The 14,855-nt window shown below is 41.5% G+C and overlaps 1 protein-coding gene across 1 annotated transcript in view; it reads left to right on the forward strand.

The window, feature by feature from the left end:
• Positions 1 to 11,933, forward strand: part of LOC135706683 (coiled-coil domain-containing protein 174) — a 43,218-nt gene extending 31,285 nt beyond the window's left edge. The window contains exon 4 of the mRNA XM_065228328.1: positions 10,698 to 11,933. Coding sequence (XP_065084400.1) covers positions 10,698 to 11,887 — 1,190 coding nt within the window. The 3' untranslated portion in view covers positions 11,888 to 11,933. The remainder of the gene's footprint in view (positions 1 to 10,697) is intronic.
• Positions 11,934 to 14,855: the final 2,922 nt, after the last annotated feature.

A 14,855-nucleotide genomic window follows, 5' to 3' on the forward strand; every position in this document is an offset into this window, starting at 1 on the left:
AACCGAGCTCTAGAGGGATCATGTTTATGAAGGAAACGGACATATACGTTCGTGACAATGACGTTCTTCGTGTGGCATGCTGATTTGTTGTGGCTAAAAGCTGGTAAAACGTTTTCGCTTCAAATGTGTCGTACCGTGCCTTCTGTCGGTGTTTTAGTTCATCCACAGTTGTCGGTCAGCTCCATACCGGAATTATTGTTGCAGATTTAATAACGTAAACTATGCCGTCGGGATTGTCATTATTGGAATTATTTTAACTAATTACAGATAATCGGTTTGGTTTCCATTACTCTCTGTTGGTGGTTAATGGATCATGGTAAACGGTTTTATACAAGAAGTAAAAGTTGTTGTTAGGTGGAGGAACTGCAGGTCAAATAATTTTCACAGCTTCAGCTTAGTCTAAAAAAAATCCATTGAGAAGCGTTTCTCGGGTTTCTGTTCCTGAATCGGAATGTTCACACTCTCCCACAAGTGCAACAAATGTTGCCAAGCTCATTGAAGCATTTGAACGAACAGTTTATGAAAACATTCTACTGATTATATTGTTTCGCTAATTTGTGCAATTTTCCCGCACAGTACCTACGTATATGCGACTCCGTCAAAACACCACATTTTCCGGGTTATTATTACATTTTCACATTTTCTCGCTTTCCCGGGCCCGTGTTGAAGATCGACAGCTGGTCTTGTTTCTCCGGAGCAACCGTTCTCTTTGCCAGTCCCATGCTTATTATTACAGCAGCCAACTGTTTCGCCTTTTTACTACAACTAGAATAGTGGTGCATTTCCTACGTACAGTATAGGGTGTACCATTTGGGACAACATGTTTTGAAACCTAGCGGCCCAAAATAAACTGATTTCATACTTTAAATTTCTCTAATTTTTTTAGAAAATTTTTCTGCAACCTCTGAGGTTCAATCAATCTAGTCTACATTTTAAATAATAACGCTACGTCTTTCTTAGCTCCGTCAGAAAAGGCGCAGCTATAAAGCAAGACCATGCTGGAAGCGGCTGGGTTTGATTCCCGGGCCGGTCTAGTAATTTTTCGAGTTGAAAAAATTCCCTCCTTCCCTGGGTATAGGAATATGATTGTACTTGTCACACAACTATACTAATGCAAAAATGGTAAATGGAAGGGCTCAAAGAACACTAAGTTGAGGGCCGGCGTAAAGTCCCAGTAGGGACATAATAAAGACAACGATGAAGATAACTCTTCGTCTTTTGATTTTGAAACTTATTTTCCAAAATGGTGCATCCTAGTGCCCACTTACGAATACAGTTGGTATGTTCTATAGCATTCGTCAGCACAAAGCAACTGGAATGGAATAGGCATCAATGGTTGAAACACCAAGCTTTGGAGTAATAATTTCACCGGAAGCCTACGGATAGTTCTTGACGATGATGTTACTATTTTTCCACAGTGCTACAGCATACGAGCGGCAGCCAGCCAGTGTTGAGCAGTTTTTCATTCAACTTTTTAATTAAATTATGATTCCAACTGGCACCGGGCTTGATAAGTGTGTAAGGCAGAGGTGGTTGGGTTGGAGTGAGCTGTGTCAGTATAGGCCAACCCTTCCTTGGTAAGAATTTCATAAAGAAGAAGAATCTCTGCTTGCAGAATCTGCCACCCGGTGCGGTGGGTCGGTGGTTTATTCTTTACAGCATCATTCTGTTAGTTGGAGCACATCTTTCTGCTTTCAAAGTAAACCGGGTTCTTATAAAGTCGACTATTGAATGAACTTTCACATAATTGGAAAATGTAAGGTTCCATTAAGATCGTGCACGGCACGATACTTGTATCACCGATAATCCATGAAACATAAACTTAATTTTTGCACGATAAATCTATAACGGCCGATTCAAATGTGTAGCGTTCTGATCTGTAAAAACATCTTCACTATCGTATTTTTTCTTCTGGATAAAAATAATTTGTCCAACATAGATCAGACACGAACCAAGTAATAACTTTTGCACGCGTGTTCGTGGTTTACCTAAACGTTTTCCGCGATCATGAGGACAGATGTCAGTACTACATACATACTACAGGGCGGCTTGCAAGTCACTTGTTTTGTGGCCAGGTCACTATTTTAAAATCAGTCACTAAAAAACCACTTTTTACACCAAAAAGTAACTAAAGCCACTATCTCTTAAAAATTAGTCTTTAGTCACTTTTTTACGATAAAATCTAACTACACAGAAAAAAAAACGTTACGAAATTCGTCAACCTCAACTCACAAATTTCAGAACAAGTCAATTTTTCATTTACGAACCATACACCATGAATAAAATCATGGTATCGTGAACATTGTTCCACAAAATAATCGTAACGCCTGTGTTACAGTGCACCGGGCACCAGTAATGGCAACAGGTCATAGAAACGAAAAACATGATTTTCAGTTTTGGTAAACGAGATATAAGTTCATAAGTTCATGATATCGTGAACCAGTTCTCGAAAAATGTATTTTTTATTTGTTTTCCGTCGATTTTGTTTTCGGTGCTGAGTGTAGGCAGCACCCACACCTGGAAACTACCTATCGACCTAACAACTCATAGACCGGGGACCACTTCCCTTTCGAAGGAAGGCGTGATCAGAGATTTTATGCCTTAGAAAATCCCGGCGACGCCGACTGGAATTGAATTCAGGCCTTTTGGGGTGAGAGGGAATCACGCTTACCACTACACCACCGGCGCCGCTATCAAATAATGTTAACATTATTATTATCAATGTTTTGACCATGGATTAATCGCCTATTGAAGAAACGGCTTTTTAACGATTTTATTCAACTGCACGTTTAATACTACTTGTACTATTTCTAATAATAACTTCTGTTCAGGCTTTGTTCACACAAATCCGGAGGATCTATAAAACCACAACATTGAACTACTTGGTGTTGTACAAGGTATTTTAAGAAGCTTTTATTCGACTTACATGAGTTTAGTTGTAACACCTCCCCGTGGTACCGGCCGGGAACTGTGAGCAATTTTAGGGAAGATCGGGTAACCAACCCCGGTGGGAACTTTGGTCATAGGCTGACAGGGAAGGGGGTTTGCTTCGGCAAGCATGAGCGTCTGTTCTCCAGGAGGAGCGGCTCACAACAGCGTCTGTTCCCCATGTAAGGGGCGGCTGATCTACGTCCGAGTGCCAGTGAAGGACTCTAAGCACAACTGTGCACCCTGATCCTCCGGAAAGTTAGGGGGTTGGTGTCAAGCCCTGCGAGCCAGCCGTAAAAAAGCATTGCAACGGAAAATCAGCAACAGAGGAATACGAACCGAGACCAACGGCAACGACCCCAGCGACGAAATAGGACTTACGATTGGAAACTCGGCACGTGGAACTGTCGATTTCTCAATTTCATCGGGAGCACCCGAATACTCGCCAATCTACTGAAGGACCGCAGATTCGGCATCGTAGCGCTGCAGGAGGTGTGTTGGACAGGATCCATGGTGCGAAGTTTAGAGGTAATCATAGCATCTACCAGAGTTGCGGCGACACACGCGAGCTGGGCACAGCTCATCGTGATGGGCAAAATGCAAATGCGCGTGATCGGTTGGTGGCCGATCGACGAAAGAATGTGCAGGTTGAGGATCAAGGGCCGATTCTTCAACTTTAGCATAATCAACGTGCTCAGCCCTCACTCCGGAAGCACTGATGATGACAAGGACGCATTTTACGCGTAGCGTGACCGCGAGTACGATCGTTGCCCAAGCCACGATGTCAAGATCATCATAGGAGACCTAAACGCTCAGGTAGGCCAGGAGGAGGAATTCAGACCGATGATAGGAAAGTTCAGCGCCCACCAGCTGACGAACGGGAACGGCCTACGACTCATCGATTTTGCCGCCTCCAAGAACATGGCCATATGTAGCACCTTTTTCCAACTCCCTTATCGTTACACCTGAAGATCACCACAGCAGACGGAATCGCAAATCGACATCTGATTGATGGACGGCATTTCTCCGACATTATCGACGTCAGAACCTATCGTGGCGCTAACATCGACTCGGACCACTGTCTGGTGATGGTCAAACTGCGCCCAAAACTTTCCGTCATTAACAATGTAAGGTACCGACGCCCGCCACGGTACAACCTAGAGCGACTGAAGCAACCGGATGTCACCTTAGCATACGCGCAGAATCTCGAGGCAGCGTTGCCAGAGGAGGGCGAGCTCGATGTGCGCCCTCTAGAGGACTGCTGGAGTACAGTAAAAGCAGCCATCACCGACGCAGCCGAGAGCACCATCGGGTACGTGGAAAGAAGTCGACGGAATGAATGGTTCGACGAGGAGTGCAGAGCGATTTTGGAGGAGAAGAACGCAGTGCGGGCGGTAATGCTGCAGCATGGAACCCGACAGAACGTGGAACGGTATAAACAGAAGCGTAAACAGCAGACCCGCATATTTCGGGAGAAAAAACGCCGCCTGGAAGAAGCGGAGTGCGAGGAAATGGAACTGCTGTGCCGTTCCCAAGAAACACGGAAGTTCTACCAGAAGCTCAACGCATCCCGCAACAGCTTCGTGCCGCGAGCCGAAATGTGCAAGGATAAGGACGGGAGCCTCTTGACGGACGCACGTGAGGTGATCGAAAGGTGGAAGCAGCACTTCGATGCGCACCTGACTGGCGAGGAGAACGTAGGCACGGGAGACCAGCGCAATGGAGGAAACGACTACGTCAGTCCAGTAGAGGACGGAACTAACCCAACTCCCACGCTGAGGGAAGTTAAGGATGCCATTCAGCAGCTCAAAAACAACAAAGCAGCTGGTAAGGATGGTATCGCAGCCGAACTCATCAAGATGGGCTCAGAAAAGTTGACCACCTGCCTGCACCGTCAGGATCTGGGAATCATAACGGCTACCGGAGGAGTGCAAGGAGGGGGTAATCTGCCCCATTCACAAGAAAGGCGACCATTTGGAATATGAGAACTTCAGAGCGATCACCATTTTGAATGCCGCCTACAAAGTGCTATCCCAGATCATCTTCCGTGTTCTATCACCTAAAATGAGCGAGTTCGTGAGAAGTTATAAAGCAGGCTTCATCGACGGCCGATCGACAACGGACCAGATCTTCACCGTACGGCAAATCCTCCAGAAATGCCGTGAATACCAGGTCCCAACGCATCATTTGTTCATCGACTTTAAGGCGGCATACGACAGTATCGACCGCACAGAGCTATGGAAAATCATGGACGAGAACGGCTTTCCTGGGAAGCTGATCAGACTGATCAAAGCAACGATGGGCGGTGTGCAAAACTGCGTAAGGGTTTCGGGTGAACTATCCAGTTCATTCGAATCTCGCCGGGGACTGCGACAAGGTGACGAACTCTCATGCCTACTCTTCAACATCGCTCTAGAAGGTGTAATACGACGAGCCGGGCTCAACAGCCGGGGTACGATTTTCACGAAATCCGGTCAATTTGTGTGCTTTGCGGACGACATGGACATTATCGCAAGAACATTTGGAACGGTGGCAGAACTATACACCCGCCTGAAACACGAAGCAGCAAAGGTCGGATTGGTGGTGAGTGCGTCAAAAACAAAGTACATGCTAGTATGCGGAACCGAACATGACAGGATTCGTGTAGAAAGTAATGTCACGATAGACGGGGATACTTTCGAGGTAGTGGAGGAATTCGTTTACCTTGGATCCTTACTGACGGCTGACAACAATGTGAGTCGTGAAATACGAAGGTGCATCATCAGTGGAAGTCGTGCCTACTACGGGCTCCAGAAGAAACTACGGTCAAAAAAGATTCACCCCCACAACCGTATTCACCAAACGTACCATGTACATAACGCTAATAAGACCGGTGGTCCTCTATGAACACGAGACATAGACTATGCTCGAGGAAGACCTGCAAGCACTCGGAGTTTTCGAGCGACGTGTGCTAAGGACGATCTTCGGCGGTGTGCAGGAGAAGAATGAACCACGAGCTCGCTGCACTCTACGGCGAACCCAGCATCCAGAAGGTGACCAAAACCGGAAAGATGCGGTGGGCAGGGTATGTTGCAAGAATGCCGGACAACAACCCTGCTAAGTTGGTGTTCGCTACTGATCCGGTTGGCACAAGAAGGCGTGGAGCGCAGAGAGCACGATGGGCGGACCAGGTAGAGCGTGATCTAGCGAGCATTGGGCGTGACCGAGGATGGAGAGCGGCAGCCGCAAACTAAGTATTGTGGCGTACTATTGTTGATTATGTCTTATCTTAAATGTGATGTTGTACAAATAAATGTATGTATGTATGAGTTGTAACAAGAGCTTATTCGATAAAATGATTGATTATTCGGCGTTTATTAGACATCGTTGCTTCCTTAAATAGCGATGCTGAAGACACTATCATACATTTATTAAACGAAAAACTTACCCGAAAAATAAGGGAACGATGGGAGACAGGATTGGTTGTTTCTTAAGTGATTGTTTTACACATATATTAGAAAATTTCGTACATGCATACTCAAGGTGTTTCGTGAAAACCCATTAATGGGTAAAAAAATACCCATTTTCAAACCATGTATGCAGCTGTCAAAAAATGGGGAAATTTTGAAATCATAAAATGGGTGAAAAAATACCCATTTAAAGAATCAGTTCACGGTTGCATAATGGGTATATTTTTTACCCACTAATAGGTGAAAAAAAACTTCGAAATTTTATCGTCTCTTTTCCGTCACCGACTCATTGGGAATGCAAACAGTTACTGTCCGCAGCTTTTTTTTTAGCAAAAATTGACAATCTCCCGAAAAGGTTAGAATCCGAAACGTAGGAGAGACTTACTTATAAGTCAATACAATTTTATCCAATATGGTATTATAATATTTTGTGTTATAAAATTTGATCATTTATTTTCAATGTATTAGAAAGTTTTTTATATCAACGAGGACAAATAAGCCTCGAAATCCTGCGAAATAATGAGGACAAATAACCTGCATCCTCGATTTGAAAAAAATGTATTTTTACCCATTTTACAGTAAACACAATTTAAGAAAATGGGTAAAAAACACCCATTTATTGACAGACCTATCATTTACCCATCAATGAGTAAACCATAGTTTACCCATTAAATGAGGAGGGGCACTTTTAGCGAATGTGGGTATTTTTATACCCATTAATGGGTTTTCGCGAAGCACCGTGCAGGTCGTTGCATGGGATTTGAACCATGTACACCTTCCGATCACTAGCCGCTTGCCTTGTCATCTGAGCTACCCAGAATACAGCATATGGGCAGCTATAGAATCAATAAAAACTTGCTTGAAACAGAATACCTATCAGCACTCCCGATAGCAATTCTATAGCTATATCTTCTTCAAGTTCCAGTGGGAATGGTTAATTCATTCATCGTTGTTTTACATTAGACCAATTTTACCACTTCACCTCTCCAATTTCCAAGGAAAGGATGCCGGGTTATTTTTTAAACTAAATCAGTGAATTCATTGTCGTGAGTGATGTGATCAATGATTACGATTTAAATTAATTAGGCGAAGAAAACAAATGAAAAAAGGGTTGAGCTTGGGATTGAACTCGCGACCTTCTACTTGGAAAGCGGAAACGGTAACCACTATACTACTGATTTCGTCTTGTTGTTGGACTGAACCAGTGTTGTGGTTGCGATTACAACATGGACGCATAGTGGGATAAGACCTATTTTGCTGACTGTATCCACCTTTATTCAGCAATATTGTAAAGCAATGCTATTAAATCTAATAATGTAGCTAGAAAATATTTATTAAACAAATAATAAAGCATGCTATTAAATCAATTGAAAAGTGTCGAATTAAAGCGTCGATGTATGTGCAAATTACACTCATTCAGTTTGTTATTAGATTAAACTTCGGTGTTGAGTCGGGAAGACAGTCAACATTTATAAAGCTTTTAATAAGTACCGTTCCGATTCAAATTTCGGACGATTCAAATTTCGGACACTTTCATTTTTAATTAAATATTACATCCAGTTAGAAACAAAGTAATAATGTTAGATGATCGTGGAGGGCACTAGTCAAAAAAATTTAAAATTTACAAGACATGTGGATCATATTCGACCGAGATAATCAACTTTTAAAAGTGTCCGAAATTCGAGTTTAAGTGTCCGAAATTTGCATCGGCACGGTACATTAATCAGATCAGAGCAAACTGTGGAACGAAGTTGCATCTATCGATCTCAATAAGCCTTTTTCAGCACATAATTCGGCAACCCGTTTTATTCAGCATTGTTCACTGTTTTACAGCATTTATTCAATATAGGGTAGAGCACTACTTTGGCATAATCTCCCATTTTGGGCCTATCGAGCAGTAAACATCAAATAAATCCATTGTTTCAGAGGTAACAAGTCAATTATGCGTTTTGTACGATACTTTAGTTCAAAAGCTACAAAAACGAAGTCAATGAGCGACTATACTGTAGCTCTGCTCGTGATCAAAGTTCATGGTAGCAAGAACAAAATCACGCTTATGAGTTCATGGTTCACGAAATCATGATTTCATTTTAAATTTTATATAGCGTTGCGATTTTTTTGGTTGGTTGGTTGACATATGTGAACTATGTTCATGTATTTGCGACTACATTCTTGAAAACCCGAAATAAGTGATCACGTTTACGGGAACAAAGCCATGAATTCAGATGAACTAGCACTTCACGAAATCATGATTTTTTATTCACGAATAATGGAACGGGTTTTTTTTTGTGCGTGTAGAATAGTTGCGACCAGGCGGTAACGTTAACTGACGAATTGGTTTTGACAAAATAACTTATATTGTAATATTTTTTTCAACTCATTGACCTAGACATTTGCAGGGTGGCAACTCAACCGGGAAAACCGGGAAAACCGGAGAACCGGAAATCGAAACCAACCTAATTTTTTTGTATATATATACAGGGGATAGACAAAATGGTCGGGACAGGCAAAATTTTGTCAAAATTCAAATGGCTTCACATTTTCAAAAAATAAACCAATTTTGATGAAACCGAATGTATTAGACGGGAAATTTATAGCAGTTTTCATTTGAAAATTTGTAGTAGTCAGTGGCGACCGGAGATGTTCCGAATATGTGGGGTTTCCACTCCATATATGTAGTAGCCAATAGCGACCGGGGATGTTCCGGAGTATGTCAAAAACTGTTTTTTTTTCATCGCTTGTATTTTTACTAGTATGAAAATTGATTTGAATTCATATTTTTTCGTGATACTGAAGCAATTCTGAATTCAAAGCTGTAACCTAACTAACCAGTAATGTTAATCTATGCTATGGACATGAAAAGACTACCAGATTTATTGAAGATCATGCCCACTAGACTGATGCAAAATTCGAAATTTTCTCTCCACAGTGCTTAAACGGTTCCAAATTAGGTCCTGCTTAGCCTCCCAAAATTTGAACTACTTTAGTAAGAAACTGACTTGGCACAAACCATTTCAAGTTTATATGGGAATTACTATGGAAAAACTTATGTTTTTGTTCATATCTATCTAAAAAAAGCGAAAATGTAAAATTTTGCATCAGTCTAATGCCCACATGTTATAGCACAACGTTGAACAAGAGGCAGGACGTATTCTTTTAACTAGGTTTCCTATTTTCGTGGATTCATAAAAAATGTTACATTTCATTTTTATTTTATTTTTCCTTGATTTGTTTTTTATCGGTCTTGTTTTTCGTGCTGAGCACTAAACGCTACCAACGCCAGAGAGGCAGCTCCCACACCTGGATCCTACATATCGACCTATCAACTCATGAACCAGGGAATTAACGGCTTTACTACGCGATCAGAGATGTTATGCCTCAGAACATCCCGGCGGCGCCGACTGGGATTGACCCCAGGGTTTCTGGTGTGAGAGGTAATCACGCTTACCACTACACCACCGGCGTTACATTTTGATTTCTTTCTTTTTGACAGTGGATGAATAGAATTTCATCAATACCGAAAAAAAAATTAAAGTCACATAGATTGGTGTGAGAAAAGAACGAGCAAATTTTGAAAGAAGGACAAAGTGGTGTATTACATAGTGTATCTAAGAGAAATGTTATTGAAACTTTAAACTTCCAACTATCCAGACATCTAACAGAATGTGCTCTTTACAAAGTTACATTTCATCGTTCCCAGTTTTAGGTAGTGAAAAATCGTATTTAATCAGTATACAAAGAGACAGGGAGTATGACATATATGTAGGTACGTACACATTCAGATATATGTAGATATATTCTCGTATTCGTTCGCATTGCCGGAAACAGAGCTTCAGAAATAGTTGACGATAGTGTTGAAAATTTGAACCAGGTCATCTGAACACGGGAGAAAATTAATGAATTGGGCAAACTTTGTTGAATATATTATGCAAGCGGATTGAAGGGGCTGACGGTGTACTTTTTTGCTGCGATTCTCAAAATGGGAAATTTATTTGAGAGTCTTCTTGATCCAGTATCATGAAGAGTACATTTGAAATCCATACTGGCATATTTCGGAGAAATTGTCTGAATTTGAAGCTAATTGACATGGTTAAGGTGAGGAATACCCATCTTACTGTATTATGTTGTCATTTTGGTACAGAAGAAAATTTTATTTTCACGATGTTAAAGCAGAATCCTGTCACATTTTATTCATAGATACTATCAACGCTTAATCATAAAAACCGTTTCGCCAGTACCCAATATTTTAAATTACTTCTTTTGTTGACTGTAAGCAAACTCTTTCTTATCCCAATTTTTCTTCCAATTTTCCATCCCCAGAGGCTCGGCAGCATGGCGTCGGTTACTATGCATTTTCGACTGACCGTGAGGAAAGAAACCGCCAACAGCACGAGCTAGACTCGATTCGCGATGCAACCTTGGAAGCCCAACAGGAGCGGGAAGATTTGCGCAAAGCACGCGACAATATAATTGCCGACCGGATGAAGGCGGCCAAAGCACGGCAACGGGCTCGACTGGGGTTGCCACCGGAAGAGGAGAAGGAGGAGCCGGAGCCGCAAAAGGAACCGCAGCAATCGGATGCTAAAGAAGATGCACTGTACGATATGAGCGAGGAGAAGAAACGGCTAAAGGCGGAGGCTAAGGCGCAGAAGAAAAGGGAGAAGGAAGAACGCAAAAAGGAACGCGAACGTCAAAAACACGTTCGACCTTGGGACGCAGGGAAACACAAGGACGAAGATATGGAGTGGAAACCAGCTAGAGAATGGCACGTTATGTCTCAGGAGGAGTGGAATGAGATGAAACGAAAAGAACGGATAGATGAGTTTGCTCCACCTGTCGATTATAGATCGAAAGTGGGACGAGGGTGGCAAAATCCTTCCCTGGAACCAAGCTACGTTGAAGACAGATCTGGGCAAAACGAGCATGATGATTCTGATGCGGATGGGGAAAAACAGATTGGTCCGCTTCCTAGTGATCGATTTTATGACAGAGAAGATAGCACGGCTAATAATCCACTTTTGCTGTCGTCGTTGTCCGGAGCTGCACAAGATGAGGATGTCAGCATGCCTACCATCCCGGGAACGGAGAACGACATCGTTCTCCCGGAAGAAACCAACCGTACGCTGTTTTTCACCACCAAGAAGACGAAGAAGGAATTTAAACGACGGAATTATGATGCATCGTGTGACGATGCCGGGTCGGAAAAACGATCCAAACCACAGCAGAAAGCAGTACCAATACGAAATGAATTGAGCGATGACTCTGGCGAAGAGAAGGAGGCATACAGACGAGAGGGAACCGGGGCGGAAATACCTCCACCTCCCACGTTCGAGTATTACGGTCCGATCTCGTCAACGGTAAAGCAAAACCAACGTAGAGCACCCCCGGTTTCGAAAAATGTCCTGGAGGCATCAATCGAGGCTGGCTTACGGTTTTTGCGGGATCAATCTGATAAGAGTGGACCCAGCACAGGTACCAAGAATAGATGGACATCGAATGCGGATTATTGAGTTGCACGGTGAGTTGAATGTGAATAAAGATGCATTATTTTCATAATTAGATTTCGGTTTTTAACTGTTGAGGAGTGAACATTCGTTATTGTTTCAAAGTAAATAGGCTATGTTAATTTGTTTGCGTACAAACTAAGATTTTTTTGCCGAGATGGTCACCACCGAGCAGCTCGACATTTTATTTTGCTGGAAATTCAGCAAAAAATATGTGTGTTAGCTGAGATCTCGGCAAAACTCCCGTTTGTTAGCTGAATATCGGCAAGTTTTTCACTGAGATCCAGCAAAATAAAATGCCGAGTTGCTCGGTGGTGCCCATCTCGGTGAAAAAATCTAAGTGTGTACGATTTAGATTATATACTTGCTTGTACATCTAGCAGTACCGTTACATGAACCAGCGATATTCAATGAATCGGGATAATTATACGAGGTTGGTGTGGAAGAAGATTGGACGGAGAATATTAAGAAGCAACGGTTTAATGAATTGAAGAGCTTACGATAACAATTGGCAAATCAAAGTTGGCACTCGTGGAGAATAGAAGAACTATGAAAGTGATGATGGTTTCAAAATTTTACACGGTGAGGTATACGAGTACAATCTTAAAATGCTTCTATTTTGCAAATGGAGCATTTTATTTAAATCTGGTTAATGCTACGTTAGTAGAAAACATAAGGACTACTCAATAAACATATAATATAGAAAATATAATTTCTTTTCTGATTTTTAAGTGTATACATAGATTTCAGCTTTTCTACCACTATAGCAGAAACCAGATTTAAATAAAATGCTCCATTTGAAAAATAAAAGCATTTTAAGATTGCATTCGTATACCTTCCCGTGGAAAATTTTGAAACCATCATCACTTTCATAGTTCTTCTATTCTCCACGAGTGCCAAATTTGATTTGCCAATAGCACATTCGCATGGCACATGGTAAGTCACCAATCAGGAAACATCAGAAGAATTCATCGCGGGCCCCCCTACGATACTACTTCGGAATAGTGTTTGTTTTATTTTAATTGTAGAGTTGTATATAAAGACTTTTGGCTCCGTAAAGTTTTATTAAGAAGTTGAGCCTTACCAAATAACCGTTATGGTAAAAAACAGAAAGATTGCTTGATAGGACTAGCCCGCTCTAAAAAAAAAGTGGAAAATCATGTTTGGGGCGGAGCTTAGCAAGCAATATATGTGTTGAGAATCTCAATGCATCAATAAGGGTACCGTCTTTTCTACAGTGCCAGATACTCAGTGGTTCATTCTGAACACAGGTAACACAGGATTTCTTTTTTTAGCTCGTTTATTTGGAAGGCTCAACCGTGTTAGCTTTACGGAGCCGATAATTCGTTGTTCATTTTTTGTAACAAAATTAACTTATTTCTATGTCTAGTAGAAATTTATCTCAGACGTAATTTTGATCAGAAGTGTCGTTTCGGAGCAAATTTTTTTTGAAAAATTTAATAGTTGCATTTTAAAAACATATCCGAGAAGGCCGGGTTTTTCCGATGCGTCATTTGGTGTTGCATTGTTCAATAGTGAATATTTCATGCACTTTAACAGCAAATAATTCGCCAGCAATAGCGAACTATGAAAATTTTCACACCCTTTATCTTACGTCCTGAGCTGAGCTCGTCGTATCACAACACACAACTTATGATCGAGTTGATGCTAGTTAGGGGAAACGCTCCTATAGTTGCGGTACGTTAGAAACGTTAGGTTCCTATTAGTTGTGCATGGAGATTCAATACACAATTATAGGAACCTAACGCTTCTAACGTAGCGCAACTATAGGAGCATTTACCCTATAACAATTCAAACCTGACGATGGCAACTCTCAAGTAACAATTGGGGTGTTATGAAGGTTCTGTAGACCATTATTTGGACTTTTAGAATGCTTTAAAACCTTGATAAAACTTGCAATACTACTTGGTTTGCCTTATACAATACGACAGGTAAGCAATGTGAGCATGCGTAGAGAGCATGAGCAATATTTCTTGATTGCATGATTGACAAATCTCCGGTAATCATGAAATTTTGATCTTTGAAAACAACGCCAATGACAAAATTTCGCTACCCTGGCTGAATGAAAAGCAAACAAACATTGAGATTTTCATATTCGTAATGAGGTTGTTAGAATTTTTCTTAGAAACACTGCAGAACATGATGGGCATTTGAAAGAATGTCGTATTCTTTTTCATGGGGTCTTCAATCGGCTTAGATTTGAGCTGTTTGTATATAGGAGAGTTTACGTATTTTTGTCAATCTAAGCAGCATCCGCGCTTCTATTAGCAATTTCTCAGCAACACGCACACATACGTGTTTGTTTGTTCACATTTATCTGCTGGTTGCTATTCTATCCATTCCAATCGGCACAATTTTCCAAAACGGATTGAAAATGTTTTTTACAACGCTCCAAACATTTCAGGTGAGTGTGACTATTGTCGACAGCCTCTTTTTCTTCGGTAACCTTAAAATTTAAACTGCGTGTTAACCAGCAATCAGCCGTACGTAACAGGTTTTCTCAGTCATCAAAATGTAATCAAATTGAAGCTGAAAGGAATCGTTTAAATATATTCAGCGAAGTGTTTTGGTGAGAAAATACAACGAAATTAATGTTTAAATTTTGGTAGACAAAAACAGTAAATCACGATTACTTTTTCAAACGGAGGTATCAGCTTTTTTAAACAATGCATTTGATCGTCGATTTGGCGTAACTGGTAGCTCGCACACACTTACTAACACCACTAGCAGGTTGGTCAAAAAAATTCCGCTATTGATGGTAGTGTTAGCATGCGTGGGCGAGCTACCAGTTACGCCAAATCGACGATCAAATCAGGCGTAACATGTGATAACGGCACAAAAGCTTTTGTAAACAAAAGTTGTAAGGCCCCTTACACGCGAACTGAAGAACGCCCACGTAAACCAACAACATCATCGGGTGGGGGAAATTTTCCCCTTTCCGATAATTGTACTG

This window comes from Ochlerotatus camptorhynchus, unplaced genomic scaffold (assembly GCF_037179485.1).
Source record: "Ochlerotatus camptorhynchus isolate MF236.1 unplaced genomic scaffold, CSIRO-AGI_Acam_v1.1 ptg000285l, whole genome shotgun sequence".
Lineage (NCBI taxonomy): Eukaryota > Metazoa > Arthropoda > Insecta > Diptera > Culicidae > Ochlerotatus > Ochlerotatus camptorhynchus.